The 19,340-nt window shown below is 42.6% G+C and overlaps 1 protein-coding gene across 4 annotated transcripts in view; it reads right to left on the bottom strand.

Moving 5' to 3' along the window:
• Window positions 1–8,265: 8,265 nt before the first annotated feature.
• Window positions 8,266–19,340, bottom strand: part of LOC132570483 (E3 ubiquitin-protein ligase Topors-like) — a 358,952-nt gene continuing 347,877 nt past the window's right edge. For 2 of the 4 annotated variants that reach the window (XM_060237125.1, XM_060237126.1), the window contains exon 3: window positions 8,266–10,117. In XM_060237125.1, coding sequence (XP_060093108.1) covers window positions 8,360–10,114 — 1,755 coding nt within the window. In that variant the 5' untranslated portion in view covers window positions 10,115–10,117 and the 3' untranslated portion in view covers window positions 8,266–8,359. Of the gene's footprint in view, window positions 10,118–13,591; window positions 13,830–19,340 lie in introns of those variants that run through there. The other 2 variants (XM_060237123.1, XM_060237124.1) reach the window with 2 other exon arrangements.

The raw sequence follows: 19,340 nt of genomic DNA, 5'->3' as shown, positions 1-19,340 counted from the left end.
CCAGTTCTGCCCACTCTTTATTCTGCTTCCTGCCACTATGGCATACTGTCACCACCTGCTCAATTTAGGAGGCTTGACTGACAATCCCCCTGCCAGTTCTGAGGCCTGACCTCAAGGTCCTCTCCTACTCAGCACCTGGTTACCACAATGACCAAAGTCCTTCTTTTGGGGGCTCCTGGAGGATTGGCACCTGTGCCTTGCCTTCTTGCCTTTCCCCTTCCTGGGACTCCCCCGTTACCATAGTGTGGTCTAAGGCAGCTGGGGAACTATATGGCCTAGAGAACACTGCCAGATTCAAAGGGTAATAATATTCATTGAAAAGAAAAAGTCTACATATACACCCTTAACTGAGCACCAGATCAGCAAAATGGTAACAAAAGAAATTTGGAATAAACACATTCCTTCTTTCCCATCGGTAACACATACTCTAGCTAGTTGTTTTGAGCAGAGTAGTCATAATAAAGCTTTAAAAGTTGTCAGTTTGGTCTGTAGCCCTTTACATCACCAGAGAGAGGGGTTGCAAGCCTAGCACAGCCAGTGTATGTACAGAGTACCCAGCAGAACTGATGCCGATCTTTTTTGTATGCACACCCCTAGTTAGTATGATGCAGAATAAGACAATGATAAACCACTTCTGATCATCTCTTACCTCAAAAACTCTATGATGATTAATTCACAGGGTCCCCCTAAGTTGGAAGAAACTTGATGGCACTTAATACATACACAAACATGAATATACCCCATTAATACATCTTGTCCAAACTCCCCCCCCACAAGCATGTTAATAGTATTGGCATACTAGACATTAGCACAGTAAACAATATGGATGTCATGAAGGTGCTAGCAGAATGCCAGCATCATGGAATTATTGTATGGCTCTTTTGGTACATTTTAACAGTATACCTTCTAATGGCTATCATGCATAACCTAGTCATAGTTTCCTACCTGAAAACAATATTCCTATTTATTACATGCTAGAATGGCTTATGTTCAATTATTAGCTCAGGAGCCTTAATTCATTTATCCAGCAATAGAAAACACATTTAAACGTTTTCCTGAATGCTAAGACATTTCCATCTAGTAATCAACAGAACTCAGCACTTTGTTTGGAAATCCTAGTGCCAATGACAGCTGAACTTTTTTCTTCCTTTTTTGCAATGTATGTGTGTCTGTGTGAAACACTTTATACCTTGAAAATGGACCTCAACAGACTGCAGCATCCACAGTTTTCTCCAGTACGCAAACACAGTGAAGTACTTTCAGTGCAGCCATTCTGGCAGCTGAAGAAACAAGCCTTTTTTTAATAATAAAAAAAATCAGAATACTCTAATACTTCAGCAGTTGAACTACTTCAGTAAAATCATTTTGGGGGAGGGATCCCTCTTGTGTGCCTGGTTTTTCACTTGGGGCCAGAAGATTTATATTCATGAAGAAAGAGCATCCATCCAGGAAAAGGCAAAATGTTTCACTGCCATTTTTTTAAATGCAGTGTTCTCAGCAGCTGCCTTTCCCAAAAGATAATCAAAATATGAGTCTTTGGTGTCTTTAATTTCATTGGGTACTTGTTTTTGTGTACATAACTACTTTTATTTTTAATTTGCCTGTTCCCAAGATCTCAGGAAGGATATACAACTGAAACTGAATAACATACATGCATGCATGCACCAATAAAGGTTTTTATTTTATCCATAAGACCTGCAGGGCAAAATCACACTCAGAAAGAAAAATGGCACCTCTTCAACCTGTTCCTTTTTGTATTTATCTTTATGGCCTTTCTTTTTGCGAGGCTATTGCCTTGAGTTCTTTTATGGAGTTATCCTTGTTAACGTTCAGCTATGTCTTTTCTGGCCTTCCCTCTGCAAATGCTCATTGCGGCCTTTTTATTGCACTGAGATTGGTAGCAGCACCTCTAGCTACACAACGTAATTCTGAAAATACCTTGTCCCTCCCTTTGCATGGCCAGATTCCAGGTGGTGTGATTTGTGCCTCCTTTTTCCACCTAGATTTTCATAAGATCCTCTCTCCAGATCCACTGCAACACATCTGCCCTTTGGTCTCCCTGAGCTTCTGGGTCTCTCTGAATAATTCCATTCCTTAGCAAGACTTTCTTGATAGACAGATGTTCTGTTTTCTGGAGGAAGATAAACTCTCCCCTTGGAACCAGTCATCGTATTTGGATGGTATAATCTGGGTTCACCAGCCTTTCGACGCAAGAATTCTTCATACCTGTATCTTTCATAGTCTTGTTTATAGTAAAGGTATCTCCAGCTTGGTTCACTGGCAAGACTGTTCCTTAAATAATCATAGTCTTTGTTCCTTAGTTTTTTTAAATGATGACTATGCTGAGACCTTGATTTGTTAATATTCCTAGCTACAGTGTTCTCACTTTTGAATGGCAAAATAATTTTGTTCCTTTGAAATAAGCTAACATCTTTAGATCTTGATTTCCCTTCCTCTGTTCTAGGCCTCCTATTTCTAACTCTCACATAATTTGAATTTTGCCTTCTTTCATGTTGGTTTCTTGTTCTACCTTGACTTCCATGACCTTCTTCTAAATATTCTGTATTCCTTGATCCACCCTTTTTGAACCCACTCTTCCTGCCAGGGGATATTGTTGCACCTCTTCCTGAGGAGGAGCTTCTTGAGTTGTTTGTGCGTACATCTGGTTGCTGCAACTGAATTGTTTCTCCTTTTGGGACATTTTTCTTATTGGAGATTGCCACAGCATCTCCATGATTCAAATTAGATACAGTACAGTCACCTGATGCTAATAAATTTGAGGAATCCTCAAAAGGTTCAATGTTCTTTGAGCTGTAAGTCTGAACAGGATTCAGTTCTTCCACCTGTTCATTTTCATTCTTACATGGAAGTGCCTGATTTTGTAAAAGTGATGGTTGTACTAAGTTTGATGGTATCTTAACCAGCTGGTTTTGAATACAGTTGTCTGATGTATGTTCATCTTTTTCAGTACCGGTACCGGACAAGTCTTCCAAAGTATTTTCATCTTTGTTAGGAGATTGTGTGCCATCTGCCACACCAAACACAGAAGACAGATCCTTTTCTGAACTAACATGTGAGCTCCCTACATTTCCACCATCTAAATTAGTGTCAGCTTGGGGTGCCTGATCATTGTCAGGAAGCTGGGAAAGCTCATCATCGGAAGTTGCAGAAGAGATGAAAGAATCAGAATCTTCTCTTGGAAGAACTGGGCATTCATATAAAGCATTCCAGTCATACCTCTTGATAGGGAATGGTGATTGTACAAAACTGATGAGTTCATGCAAGAAGTGATCTGTGAAATGGCGGAAGTGAGGCCGTAAGAGAGCTTCAAACTCCTTGCTCTGTAGATCATGCTGAGTCATGTTATTTAGAATGAAACTCTGCAAAGTGTGAATCAACGACATTTGATTCCCACACAACACTTTTAATTCTCGTTTCAGCCATGGAATTAATCTATCAAAGCTACCTGGGTTTCTGCTGAAATATTCTGCTGAAGAATTTTGGTAGAAATCTGGATAGTGAGCTTTTTGAACAAAGATGCCAGCATGATACAGAGCTCTCCTAAATTGAATAACAGCATAGGCTTTAAATTTCCCAAGAGTTATTACATCTATATTACCAGGTGTCTTTGTTACTGCAAACTGTCTCATCAGCTGATAAATATCCTTCTCTGTTTGACTGAGAGTTCCTCTAATTTCATCATGCACTATCCCATTGTCAGGTGGTGATGTCGTTCTTTGAGTGGCAGTTGATGTGTGACTTCTGCTTTCCGAGTGAGGAAAGGAGTCATCACTCAAAGGAAGAACATATTCACAAAATGCGCCTTTTGTGTTCACAATGTGAAAGAATGAATGGAACCTTTGCTTGCAGAGTGGACATATTACTTTCTTTTTAGACCACTTCTGTATACAAACAAAGCAGAATCGGTGGTTGCACGGGTTCAGATAAGTAGCATCTTGGATTCTTTCTAAACAAATGGCACATTTTGAATTCTTAGCTGTATCTAGCACAATTGCCTTTGCTAAGGAACCTCTACTGGCAGATCTACAGCCAATCCTTGATCTACTTTCCCTGTGCAAGGACTTCATCATCTGAAAGAAAGCACAAGGAAGACTTAGCTTAATTAGTTGACCTCTTTAGACTGTTGCCACTGTATGATCATTCCATGCTACTGAAGAACAAAAGGATCACATGGATTATATCAGGACTTGAGAACAAATGATGAGCCTATCTATCGAGGCTGGAGAGGACACTTTCATGTATGTCCAAACCTACTATTATACAAGCTGTTTCTCCTCTGATCTGATCTGAGTCTGTACTCATGGAGCTATGTTTAAAGAGCTACAATCCCACCAGCAGCCTAATAACCCAGCCTAACTCCATCTTGTTAGAGTTTGGAAGGTAAGAAGTGTTGGCCATAGTAAGCATTTGGGTGGAAGACCACCAAGGAAGACCAAGGTTGCTATGCAGAGGAAGACCATGACAAACCACCTCTGCTCCTCTCATCTTGAATATCTCCACTGAACATCTCCATGAGCCAGTTGCTGCTTGATGACACACAATAATTATTAAATAATTATTAAAATTCTAGCAGGACAAGGACATGATTCAGTTTCATTGTAGTCTTTAAAAAATATTAATAGCACTTCACACATTGGAGCAGTAATAGTAGTAGAAATAATTGATCAGAAACTAAATTAATTGGTAGGTAAAAAGGTAAAGGTAGTCCCCTGTGCAAGTACCAGTCGTTTTCGACTCTGCAGTGATGTTGCTTTCACAACATTTTCATGGCAGACTTTTTATGGGGTGGTTTGCCATTGCCAGAGAGCCCCGTGGTGCAGAATGTTAAAGCTGCAGTACTGCAGTCCTAAGCTCTGCTCACGGCCTGAGTTCGATCCCCAGTGGAAGCTGGGTTTTCAGGTAGCCGGCTCGAGGTTGACTCAGCCTTCCATCCTTCCGAGGTGAGTAAAATGTGTACCCAGCTTGCTGGGGGGAAAGTGTAGGTGACTAGGGAAGGCAATGGCAAACCACCCTGTAAAAAGTCTGCCATGAAAACATTGCGAAAACAACATCACCCCAGAGTCGGAAACTCTGCACAGAGGACCTTTCCTTTTCTTGCCATTGCCTTCCCCAGTCATCTACACTTTCCCCCCCAGCAAGCTGGGTACTCATTTTACCAACCTTGGAAGGTTGAAAGGCTGAGTCAACCTGGATCCGGCTACCTGAATCAGCTTCCACTGGGATCGAACTCAGGTTGTGAGCAGAGGGCTCCAAATGCAGTTCTGCAACTTTACCACTCTGCGCCACGGGGCTCTTATAATTAGTAGGTAGCCATGTTTTAAAATTCATAACTTTAAGAAAACAGTATACAAAATCAATATCAGTAACATTCTGAAATAAAATGTACAATTTTGGGAACCACTATAAATTGCATTTAAAAACGTATTAGTTATCACCACTATTGTAAAATATGGCCATAGATCTGTGTTCCCTCCTCATTTTCCTTGGCTACATCTAACATAATTGTTCTTGCTTTAGGAAGTTTGTTGCCACATATAAGTTAACTTCAGTGGAACTTACATCCAAGTAAATTATTTAGGATACTGTTCAAGGTTCACTACAGGGTTAAATAAGTATCTGATGGAACACAGCTTAGCTCAGTTAACAAAGATGCAATTTACAGATAAATCATTTGGCTTTATGGAATTTTAGAGGCATGAAAAAGGGTCTGCAGCTGAAAATCAAAGCACAGTATTATATTCCCCTCTTCCTTTCCATTATATCCAGTAGTGTTTACCTCACATCCTGATGTCATTACACAGATTATTTTCCCTGCCCCATTCCAAAGCATTTGCAGCTGCTGAGACAGACAAGGAAATACTTTGATCAAGTTATTGGGCATTTTGGGGAGGAAAAACTCAACACAGGGCTGCTATTTTCAGTGGCAGACCCCCACTTTGTAATTTTCCTTCATGTTTCTATATTTTATAGCTGTTAGTGACTACTGACATATTTTAAACCTCATAGCTTACACCACCTATGAGCAGAGAAGGATATTTATCCAGAATTAATAAATAAACAAGTAGAAATGATACTTTCATATTATGTTTCTCCCTGTAGGATCACAAGCTTCCACTTCCTCTATTTACACATTATTTCCAGTTCCTGTTTACCTCTTCTGAGTTTTTCTTTCTAAAAGGGTACCTAACTGTGGCTTTCAACATACGGTCCTCTCTTTCCATAGAGACAAGCCTCAAAGTGAGTAAACAGAACTCAGTGAATGTTCTAACACTGACCTCACTATGGGGATATAGAACATGAGTTCCTGATTGGCATCATGGTCCTTCTTCCAAGATTTAACTATTGTGTGGAAATTTTACCATATACATAGCATCATTCGCTCTAGCAGAGAAGCTGGTAACCCTACACCAATCAGAAAAACCTATAGGAGAAAAATAGGATCGCTCATGAAAAAAAGGGCTCCCAGATACCTGAGGGAAATCTCATGAATACTGGGAAAATATGGCTTTCCATGCCCCCCCACCCCCACCCCCACCCACAGCACAGTAAATGGATTGTGGATTGTGTGTGCATGTTGCTATGGAACCCTGGCCTGGCTGCATGGGTAGAAGGTCCAAATCCACACTCTGCTCAGTGGTCATCAAAATGAAGAAAACCAAGTAGCTGGTTCCTTGATTTCTTTCAGCCTAAAGAGGGGGAAAGAAACTGAAGTCTCCCACCTCAGCCAAAATTCTGAGACACACCCACCCATGACTTAGCATCTTGATAATGGAACTTCCATGTTCAGAAGCAGTATACCAGAAGCGTACCAGATACTGGAAACAGATAATGAGCAAGCTGTAAGAAGCTTCTTAAGACAATTGTCTGACTGTTGTGAAAATAAAATGTTGGACCACATGTACATTTGATCTGATCTAATGAGGTAATCCCTTGATGTTCTCATACTGAAATTATTCTGAATTCTAAAAGCAGTACTACACATCTCAGTTCCTTGGCTCTGTATAATTGCTGAGCTATTATCAGTCATTTATCTGAATGAAAAATATTATTCTTGGTATAAGCATTTGTGAGCATGCACAATTCTTCAGATACACTGAAAGATGCCACCAACCTTTCCATATAGGGTAGTGGGTGAGGAGGATGTTGCCAACAAGGTCCACCTGTATATAAAGGTTGGTGAGTTTTGTTCCAATGCACCTGAAGAAGTGTGCATGAACACCACATCTTATACCAAGAATAGAACTTTGTTGATCTTAAAGTTGCTATTGGACTCAAACTTTGTTCTGCTGTTTCAGAGCAACATAGCTATTCACCTGAATCTGCCTTTATTTGGCTCCTTTTTGCTCCAGCTCTTGAGGGATAGATAATTTCTCTACAAAGCACTAATGGGATATTTGCTGCTTCAACTATGATGGATTTTCCCGATCAGGTTGGTTTCACTTCTAATACATAGGTCTAACAAAAGCAGTCCTCTGACTTGATTTCAAAGCTGACATATTTTTTATTTGAGAAACCTTGAAATCTTAATAATGCTTGTTTCCAAATCAAATTGTATCCCTCTACGATAATTTGCAATGAAGTGTTTGCAAGGTATGTCAAAATAACCCTGCTCTACAACCAAATACTTAGAAGTTTCTTATATGCCTGGCAAATCACTCCAGTCATTGCTCTGATCATATAACAGCTCCCCTTCTATAGAGCTGTGTTTTCTTTTTTGGCCTTGTACAATTCCCCCCACCCCCTACAAGTCTTTAGTTCACTTCTCAACTTCACAATACGCGTGTGTGACACAAGTCAGGACAAGAATCTCCCAACCAGAGACATGTCATACATATTGGGGAAATTAACATTCTCAAGTCTTGTGAGGCTAGATTTAGTTTCCTGTGACATCTTCCCAAGCTGAAGCAGCTACCAGAGGGTCTATTTTCCCCACTGTGAAGCTCCACATATACTGACTGAAACACATGTTGCCTGATAGCAAGGCAAATAGCCTTCCCCCTGGCTCAGGAAAGTGGCATATAAGGGAAGCCTGAAGCTCTTCTATGCTCACAAGCTGGCCCTGACTCTGCAGTGCTTGGGAACATAAATTCCCTGATGTTATGTATGACACAAATCAAGTCAGGGAATCCCCAACCTCTCATATGTATTATCTAGCTTAGCCCTTTGTTTGCTGGTGTTTTGCTTCAGATAAATACCAGATGTTTGTTATCATACATTCAACACAATTTTTCATATATATGAATTTATTGGATTGAGTGTAACATGAATAACCTCAATAAGAGAACGATTTAACAGGGTTCCCTTGCGGGTTATGGTATTGGCTTTGATGATGTGCTAATCAGGGTCTTCTGACACATGAAAAGCATCCACCTTCCCACTGGTTAGGTGAACCACATGGTACGCCTTCCGTGGAGGACGGCAGTCCTGCAGATCTAGCAATTTCTTCGCCTTGCCATAGCTGCTGTTCTGGTCTGTTCGTTTCTCTTGTTTTCAGTTCAATTTGCTCAATAACCAAAACATCTTCTGCTTTGGGCTGCAGCATCTCAATGAAAATAATCTCATCCCCTGTGTGAGGGATCAGCTTTGTGCTCACTGGGTCTTTTTCTTGTGATGTCCGATCTGCACTATCTTTTTTTTGCTGCTGAGATGGAGTCTGCAAAGGCTCAGGCACTTGGTTACTGCAGGCAAGGTGGTCAACATGAGTGACAGCTGAAGCTCTACTACCAGTGCCAACTCCAAAGCTATGACTTCTTAAACCCTTCTCTTCTGCATTCACTTCTTCTTCATCAGCATTTTCAATGTTGAGTTGTGAATTCTCCATGCAACTGGGGATAGATTTGCATAGCATTGGTGTACTATCTTCTATCTGATTGACGACACATTTGTGCAACGGGCAGTGTCTGTCGTGTGCACCTAAATGTGAATCAGCTTGAAAAGATGCATGCATGTTTTCTTCACTTCTAACAAGTTCTCCATCTGAAATTCCAAAAGGCAGAAAATACTCCTCCACACTCTCATCTGAACCTAAACTGACTGAACCTAAAATTTCTTCATCCCATGATGCTTCCTCATAACTTGTTGCTGATTCATCATCTTCCTCCTCCTCTTCCTCCTCCTCCTCAGACTCTTCAGTTTCCACTTCTTCCTCTTCCTCTTCTTCTGAAGATGATGTAGTAAGTGATGAATAAGATTGGAAACTGTCATCATGCATTGGAAAGGGAATGTCATAAGTGGCTCGCCAGTCATAGGCCTTAATGTTGAAAGGGGAACGGGCAAAATTAATGAACTCATGCAAGAAATGACTGGTGTAATGCAGCAAATAAGGATGTATAGTATCAGCAAATGCTTGGCTGTCTAGATCATAGATAGTTATGTTATTCAAAATGATGCGCTGTGTATTGTTGATTAAGGATGAATGTGTACCCCAGAGCACTTTCAGCTCACGTTTCAGCCAAGGAACTAGTCTGTTGAGACGGACTGGGTTCCTCTGGAAAAAATTTGCTGATATATCTCTATAAAATCCTCCACTTTGGACATTTCTGACACGCACTCCAGACTGATAAAGCGCCCTCCTGAACTTAATAGTAACTTGTTCTCGAACCTGACCAAGGGATATTCCTGCAGGGTGAGATGACCTCCTTATTCCCAGATGTCTCATCAGCTTATCAAGTGTTCCCATCCTAGTTTGAGTGTGGAGACCTGGGTTTCCTTCATACAAGATCCCAGTATCTAGCAGTGACTCAAGTCCTTCAGCCATTTCTGACCTCTCCCCGCACGTGCCATAGGATGAATTTTCAAAGCGTATAATGTATTCTTCAAAATCAGTGTCAGACCTGATGGTGTGAAAGAATGAGAGGAATCGCTGCTTACAAAGTGGGCACTCAGCTTTCCTGTCTGACCACTCTAGGATACAACCAAAACAAAATCTATGGAAGCAGGGATTTAAGAATGCCACATTTCGGATTCTTTCCAAACAGATAGGACACCTTGAGTCTGAAGGCCCATCTGCTGCCATGGCCATGTTCTCATTTCCTGTCTCAGTCTCAGATGAAAAGCTGTGGTCAGAACTAAGCTCTTCATTGGATGATGCCATAATCTAACAAATAAGAAAAAAAGATGAGTCCTGTCAATATAAACACTTAGATGTAAACATTCTCTTTGGTGATATTTCTTAATAACCAAAATAGGTTCATATTCTTATTATTGAAAATGTGCTATCTTTGTAATGGCTTTGTGGGACTGAACAATTAAAATAAATGTTGAATGTATTATTTCTGCAACATAACTTTAGTCCTGGGGAGGAAGGAGGAGAGAGATCGTTAACTTGCAGCACAATTCTATATAATTAAATGATGAAAACCTGTTTTACAATGGCAACTTAGGAAAGCACAGGAAAGAGACCATATAGTGGTGGCGGGGATAGTATTCAGCAGATACACAATTTAATGTGAAAAAAAATCAAATCTGCCAGACAGCCTTATCTCCTATATTGCTTTTAGCTGCAATAACTACAGTAGTAACTTGCTGTGCTGCAGCTATATTTTAAGGAATCACTCACACAAACTTTGTCCCACATGTTAAGATAAGACTATTACATGACCCATCTCACAGTGTGACTGCCACCAGAAAATGCGTAGCAAGCATAGACCAAGGGAATATGACTGTCAGGATCATATACTACGGGCTGGTCGAACCAGAAATTCCACCATAGTTTAACACAGTTATTTAAGTGGTATATATATTTATTTAATGGGAAACATGGATATCTTGCCCCTCAACTAGAAAGCTAGTTCTTAATCCGGCTAACAAAAGTAATTCAAATAGATCCAGGTGGGCAGTCATGTTGGTCTGAAGCAATAAAACAAAGCTGGAGTCCAGTGGCACCTTTAAAACCAACAAAGTTTTATTGAGAATGTAAGCTTTCATCTGCTAAAAGCACACTTCATTGAACAATGGTATGGGATGGAATTAGCAGTCCTACATATAGAGAGAGTGGGCAGTGAATTAGTATGTAAAATAGTGAAAATATTTTAGCAGATTAAAAGAATGACAAGTTGGGTTCATCAGTTTGGGTTGACTAGACCAGAATTGGAGACAGTAGTCTCTACAGAAAGCTACTGTTAGGACAGAATACCGAGAAAAAGAATAATTTCCAACTAGTAAAGGGGTCAGACAAAGATATACTTTATCTCCCTCTCTCTGCTGTCTGTATGCACAACATAACATAAGGAAAGCTGGATTAAATTTAGATGAAGATATTGTGAAAATTAGTGGAACATTAACAATCTGAGATGTGCAGATGATACCACATAGTGGCAGAAAACAGTGAAGACTTGAAATGACTACTGATGAAGGTTAAAGCAGAAAGTGCCAAAGCAAGATTACATCTGAACATCAAGAAGACAAAAAGTAATGACTACTGAGGAACTGTGCAACTTTAAGGCTGATGATGAAGAAACTGAAATTATTCAAGATTTTCTCTTCTTTGGCTCCATCATCAACCAACAGGGAGACTGCAACCAAGACATCAGAAGAAGAAGAAAAAGAAAAAGAAGAATGGCAGATTTATACCCCACTCTTTTCCCTGAATCAGAGATTCAGAGCGGCTTACAATCTCCTATGTCTTCTCCCCCCACAACAGACACCCTGTGAGGTGGGTGGGGCTGAGAGGGCTCTCACAGCAGCTGCCCTTTCAAGGACAAGTCCTGCAATAGCTATGGCTAACCTAAGGCCATTCCAGCAGGTGCAAGTGGAGGAGTGGGGAATCAAACCCGGTTCTCCCAGATAAGAGTCCGCACACTTAATCACTACACCAAACTGGCTCACTTAACCACTACACCAAACTTTTCTCTTCTTTGGCTCCATCAACAACCAACAGGGAGACTTCAACCAAGACATCAGAAGAAGACTGAGACAGGAAAGGCAGCCATGAAGGAACAAGAAAAAAATCCTTAAGTGTAAGGATTTGTTGTTGGTAACCAAGGTTAAGGTTATTAATACTAATGTATTCCCCATTACCATGTATGGATGTGAAAGTTGGACAGTGAAGAAAGCTGTCAGGAAAAAAGTTGGTTCATTTGAAATGTGGTGTTGGAGAAAGGTTTTACAGATCCTATGGACTGCCAAAATAGAAATAAGTGGGTTCTAGATCAAATCAATCCTTAACTCTCCCCTAGAAGCTAAAATGATTAAACTGAGGCAATCGTACTTCAGTCGCATCATGAGAACACAAGACTCAATGGAAAATGCAATTGTGCTAAAAAAGCTGAAGGCAGTAGGAAAAAAGGAAGACACAACATGAGATGGACTTACTCAATCAAGAAATAATAGGACATTTTGGAGGGCATTAATTTGCAGGGTAACCATAAGTCAGAAGTTGACTTGACAGCACATAACACGCAAACATGCACACAAAGTAATTCTAGGATTAGGGACTGCACTGATAACAACAATAGGGTGACCAATATGTATCTACACATAATAAAGGGACAAACTGTCTTACACAAAAAAGTGAAAATATATCTAAGTATGGTACAGTAGCAATGCTGAACATCACAATGAGTATATAACAAGCATTAATAATGCTTGTCAATCAAATGTTGCAATCAAATCTCATGTTCTTCATTCAAATAACTATTCTTAAAAAAAAATCACTGAATGTATATGAGTAATTCCTCTGAAAGAGTCAATCATTGTGATTTTACATTTTAAATCTGACACCAAGCTAAAGTGAGCTCAATAACTATTTGGAAAATGCCAAAGAATATTGGAGTATGAAATAGAGAACCATCATTGCTTGTACACCGTGACCAGTTCCAGTGCACCCTACTTGGTGTACTGAACATAAAACTTTGTTTCAAATAGTAACTCTACTACAAATTCACAGGACCACCATGGACAAGTCACAAAGGTTTTTTTGTTTGTTTCTGTGGACAAGAAATCCACTCGAACACAGCATATTACACTACCAGCACCATTCTAAGAAAAAATACCTCTTTGAAGTTCCCTAAAGTCAAGGAGCTTCTGCTTAGGATGGCACTGCAGATATGGAAGCTATTACTTGGATAGAAAGCCTCCTAATCCATCTCATAAATAAAATAACACATGACTAAATTAGACATCATTGCTAAGGCTTCTTATTGGGCTGCCATACCACCGATTCCCTAAGCAGCAGAGCAGAGAACTGAAATATAGCTTAGGCAGGCAGGAAAAAGGGCTGAAAACTTATTTCTGTGCCCACTTTTCAACTCAAAAGTACTTTTCTCCTGCAGTTGTCCTTCAACTGGGACAACATTAAGTCCTCTTGGGAAAAAAGTAGCTTGAAGAAGCAATGGGGGAAGGTCGAAACACAATGGCTCCAGCCTCCAGACTCCCTCTGTGCCCCCACCACCACTCAGACCCAATCAAATCCAAAGATCATATGACTTGCCTGGCTTCACCCCAGGATCCCCAGAAATGCATCCTCAGAGTCTCGCATCTTGGTGCCCCTGATGTCTTACCTGAGGCCACCCAGTGAGTTCAGAGCTGAGGCAAGAGTTGAACAAAGGACTTCCTGATTCAAAATGCTTACCCATTATATACAAATTCTCAGCCATGCTTCATATTTACTATAGGATGGGGTTCACCATACAGGACTCGCCAACATAAAGAGAGCTAAGCAACACCAAAAGTTTTACCTAGAGATATTTGTTAATATTTTGTTTTCTTCTTCTCTAGTATCTCATTCCTCTCTGAGGTTATCCCCTGCCTCTTTTTCTCCTCATGTCCCTGTCCTTCCCTTAAGGGTCCATGTCGCCTCAGCTGCTTCAGTTAAGCAACCTTCTGACTGAACATTTTGATGATGTCATAATCGCACATGCAGAAATACCCAGCTCATAATGGCTACCATTACAGATGGGTCTTAAACACTGAAATGGTAAATTAAAGCTACTATTCTAGTAGTTGTGAGGAAAGAGTGTAAAGATAAGAGAGTGAAAGGAAGCAAGCATGTCAGTAGCTTGTCAATACAATATATATTTCAAACTATAAATCATCAATGGGCACAATACCAGTTTCTCTGAATGTGTAACACTGCATATACCAAACTAGTACCTATTCCTGGAACATATTTTCCAAAAGTATATTTATCTGTTACAGTATCAGATTTCTTTTGTCTCAGAATGAGATCTAATAAGACTTGGTGATCTAATAAGGAGGCCTGGAGATCTCTTGCAATTAAACTGATCTCCAGATTATGGAAATCAGTTCCTCTGGAGAAAATGGGTGCACTGTACCCTGTTGAGGATCTTCCCCTCTTCAAATCCTACCCTCCCCAGGTTTTAACCCTCAACATCTCCAGCAAGTTACAGTCCTAAGATCTATCAATATTACCTGTTTGTACTAAATAATAAATATGTCCTCCCTGAAAAACAGCTTTAATCATTTGTGTTAGTCTGATTTAGTGTTGTTAGCCACCTTGAATGCTGATGTAAAAGGTGACAGACAACAATGAGAAAAAGCAGTCCAGGATTCTTTAGGATCCAGAGTGGTCCCATGGTCATATATTAGTATTTTGTGCCTCTCAAGACACAAGGACTATATCAGTCACCAAACTTCTCCAATTCAGTTGCCTGTGGCCTATCAGAAGTAAGAAGAAATACAATTTTAAAAAATGGAGTAATGCTCCCAGCATGCTGCTTTATTCTTCTTGTGGTATATGTAGGGATGCCAACTCTTGGTTGAGAAATATCTGGAGATTTTGGGGGTGAAGCCTAGGGAGAGCAGGGTATGGGAATGGTAGGGACCTCAGCAGGGTACAATGCCACAGTCCAACTTCCAAAGTAATCATTTTCTTCATGGAAACGGATCTCTGCTGTCTGTAGATCAGTTGTAATATCTCCAGGCCCCACCTGGAGGTTGGCAACCATATGGAGGATTTTTTCGTGAAAGAGCTGCCTTCCTGCTTGTTCCAGCAGGATCAGATCTGGTCTGTTTACAGTACCAATATTGCATGGCCAGAAGTCTGCAGCAGTTCCAGATTAAACCCTGTGGAGGCTCCTAAGCAGTCAAAATCTTGGGAGCTTCCTCACAAATTATCTTAGAGTCTGAACACGCACCCCACCATCCGTGACCCTCACTGAAGCCTGCAGGCATCTTTTTAAAAAACCCTTTTACTAAGCTGTGGGGGAGAGGCAGAGAGAGGCAAACTTGGCAACAAAGCCAGTAGCAGCACCACCACCAGGCAAAGAGCAACTCAGTTGTTGCCTGCGTGTGCAGGCTGGAAGGGCTGCAAGCAGGGGGGAAACCAGGTGGAAAGCCACCCCAGGGCCCCTAAAGGTGTGGGGGCCCACAGGCCAGTACCTAATGGGACTAATTGTTAATCCAGCTCTGGTTTGAAGACTTGTTCAATTGTGTTGTGCATTCTTAGATCTTTCCTACCCTCACTCCCAAATAAGGTTTCTCTGGAGTTCATTATGCCTCTTGTGTGAAGCCTTCTTCTGCATTACAGTTATCAAATTCCCAGTTTGCATCTTCCCATGCTTTGATAAGACACTTAACCACTACACCAAACTAGTTCTCCACAGCAAACTGGCTCTCCAGTGGGTGCTGGGAAAGACTTCTGCTTGAGATCATGGACTTCTACTGTCAATCGGAGGAGATAATATTGATCTTGATCGACCAACAGTCTGACTCAGTAAAAGGCAGTTTAATAAGTTCAGAATTCAACAAAGTGTGAACACACAGCAACTGGTGTCAGGGCTTTTTTTTGTGTAGAAAAAACGCAGCAGGAACTCATTTGTATATTAGGCCACATCCCCTGACATTACCATTGTTCCGCACAAGGCTTTTTTGTAGGAAAAACCCCAGCAGGGACATATTTGCATATTAGGCCACAACCCCTAATGGCAAGCCAGCCAGAACTATATTTTTATGCATTCCTGCTCAAATAAAAGCCCTGACTGGTATAATATGCTCACACATTTAAATCATACCTAATAAATCCTGTTCACACATGTAGTCTAGGGATGTGCAAAAAAAAAAAAAAGAAATTCGGAAAAAATCGGATTCGGAAATATACGGGACAAAAAAAATGGGAATACCATATATTTCCGAATACCGGTACTCGGAATAGCCGTATATGTGGTAGATGCACGGCTATTTACGAATATACAGCCCCATTATACCCTATGGCCATTGAAATCAATAGCAAAATAGGGTATATTGGAAGCCGCCTGGAGGGGAGGGGGTTTGAGGGAGAGCCCCCAAATTTGCAGGGGACCTGAAGCTCTCCCCTACAAACCCTCCAAGTCCCAAAAAGATTGGGCCAGGGGGTCCCTGTCTTTGGGCTCCCCGAAAGGCCCATTGCCACCAATGCTGGGGAAAGCCCAATTAGCCACTTCCTCCACTATAATTGCTGTGGGGAAAGTGGCTCTGGCCAGAGAGGGGTTTGAGGGAGAGGCCCCAAAACTGCAGGGCAGCTTCAGGGGACTCCCCCGCACTCAACCCCCCTGGCCCAAAAAGACTGCACCCATCTGTGGGCACCCCAAAAGGAACACTGTTCCCAATGGTGAGAAAAAACCAATTAGAGCCACTTCCCCCACTGTAATTGTCATGGGAAAAGTGGCTCTGGGGAGCAGGGGGTTTTGAGGAGAGCCCCCCAAACTGCTGTGCAGCTTCAGGGCACTGTCCCACACAAAACCCACAATGCTAAAAAAAAAAAAAAAAATTGGACCAGGGGGTCCAATTCCTGGGGCACCCAAAGCCAAACCTAACTTCACACCAGAGAATCTCTATAGCACACAAATGCACTACATCCATCTATCTACTCTATGAACCCTGCTGGCCTGGAACCAATATAAACCCAGTTGCCAACATCACTGCCACACAAACACAATCTGCTCAGCAGCAACACACCAGCTATCACAGTTCTGCAGCAAACCCAGATGCCAGTTCTCCAGCCCTGCCCCAAACAACACAGGGAGAGCTGGCCAAGCACAACAAGCATGCTGGTTCTGGGTCTCTCACCCAGATGCCAGCTTCCCTGCCACAGAACACACAATCTATAGATGCCAGCTCTCCAGTCCTGCCCCAAGCAACGCGGGGAGAGCTGGCCAAGCACAACAAGCATGCTGGTTCTGGGTCTCTCACCCAGATGCCAGCTTCCCTGCCACAGAACACACAATCTACAGATGCCAGCTCTCCAACCCTGCCCCAAACAACACAACTCTCAAACAAGAGAAGCGGTGGACCACACCTAGCGCCACATCATTCTGTATCCTACACAAAGCAAGAAGCATTTAGACTTACCTTGAGTGATGGATGGTTGGCTGGTCCAGGCTCTTTTGCGTTACCCAGGATGCACCATGAGGAGGCAAGCCAGAGTTGCACCCCAAATGAGAAAGATCACTGGGAGGGCCTCAGATTGTGTAAGAGGAAGGGAACCATTCCTTCTCTCTCAGTTCAGCAGCAACACACCAGCTATCACTGTCCCATTAGAGGGTCCTCAGCATTGGTATGGCTGTTGGCTGCCTGTCATCATCACTGGCACCTCCCTCTTTCTTCCTCCTGCCCCTGAAAAAAAAAAACTGGGTTATCCTGGCTGGGCCTGTGAGTGCTGTCGGTTACAGTTTGGGGCTGCAATGGCCCTTTCAGTATTATTAGGCATCTGTGGATGGGGACTGAGGAAATTTGGATTGCTTTGCGGATTTTAAACCAGCATTCACTTTTGGTTTAGGGATGGATGATGGGTGGGAGAGATGCACTGCCAATCAATTTGTGAGTAAGTTTTTGGGCTATCTTTGGATTCTAGTCTATGTTTAGTGGGAGAGAGTTTTACAAGCACCTTCCAAGCATGGGCCAAGAGAGGATGCAGGCACAAGTAGGTGCTCACTTCATTCACTCTCAAAGTCTACATTCAGGGAGCTGAACAGAGGCAAGCTGACCGTCAGGAAGACCAACTGCTCAACTGTCCAGGGTTGCAGGTGATTGCAATGTGGGCAGACAACGTTGCCCATATGCAAAAAGACGTGCTTGCTCTGCACGCTCATCGGTGGGCATGAGAGGAACGCCTTGGCCACGGAGGAGAGGGCCGGCCAGACCCCCTCCTTCATGACCCAGTAGTCCAAAGCAGATATTTCCTGCAACTCTTTGGGCTCTGAAAAATAGTTCCTCACCGTACCAGCACCCGTCTCCGCTTTCAGGGGCCTACCACTCCCAGAGGGGCCAACGAGCCGCCCGATGAGTGTCATCTCGGGACTCTTCGTGGCATAAGTCTGGTGGGAAACACTGCCTAGCCGGGAAGGTTGGGGATGAACAGCAGTGGAAGTGGCAGATGAGCTGCTTCCACCCCCCCCCTCCTCCTCAGCTACCAGCACTGGGCCCACCCTGACCCTGCAGAGCTGGGAGAGCTTGTCTCGCCAGCGATCGAGGTCGTTGGCCCGCTCGGCGATCGTGCCCTTAAGGCGCGGGTTTAACATGGTCGTCATCATGTAGACCTTATCCTGGGTGAAAGTCTGAAAGTGGGCCTCAAGCCCTTCTTGCAGCCTAACAACCAGGGCATGCACCGCTGGAAGAACGTCTGCATGGCCTTGAGCTGGCACTAGAAACGAGGCCAGGTCCTCATGGGCCATGTGGACCATGGGGACGACCAGTGCTATGCTTGCCGTGTCAGACGAGAGCATTTCTGTGTGGGTCTTGAAGGGCCCAAGAACCTCCACAGTCTGAGAAATGACCACTCAATCCTCTTGGGTGAGACAGTTCTCATCCCGAAAGACCCTGGTCTCAGAGACAAAGGCATCCAGGGCTGCTCTCTGTTCCACCATGCGCTCCAGCATGGCAGAGGTGGAGTTCCAGCGTCACCGATCAGGCGGTGCCCTGGCATGCCTGTCAATGTCTGTTTCTCATGCAGCAGATACGAGTCCTTATTGCTGCGTGAGAAGTGACCCGTGATGTGCCAACACTTCTGGAGCAGAAGTTGGTACTTATGGGTCATGGCTATCCTGATGATCCTGGCTTTTCGTCTGGCCCAATGCGTCCTTAACCATGAGATGGAGAAGGTGGGCCACGCAAGGAAGGCATTTTAGGCCCTGACGCTGGACAGCCGCTATAGCAGCGTGCCTCGCAGTCTCACTGGATTGCTTCTATATGTGGCTTATGGCTACCCCAGCCCCCTCTTCCGCCTCAGTTCTTCCTTTTGAATTTTACCTCACAACTATGAAACGCAAGGGGTGGGTGTAATATGGATTTCTCACTATTAGTCTCTTTGGGGTTTTTGTTTTGCTTTCAGATGGATATAAACTCAGTTTGTAGGGGACCACAGCAATTTTGATAGTTTTCCCAAT

Source organism: Heteronotia binoei, chromosome 4 (genome assembly GCF_032191835.1).
Source record: "Heteronotia binoei isolate CCM8104 ecotype False Entrance Well chromosome 4, APGP_CSIRO_Hbin_v1, whole genome shotgun sequence".
Taxonomy (NCBI): Eukaryota; Metazoa; Chordata; class Lepidosauria; order Squamata; family Gekkonidae; genus Heteronotia; species Heteronotia binoei.
Note: the sequence above shows the minus strand (reverse complement) of the source record. Positions and strands in the feature narration are given on the sequence as shown.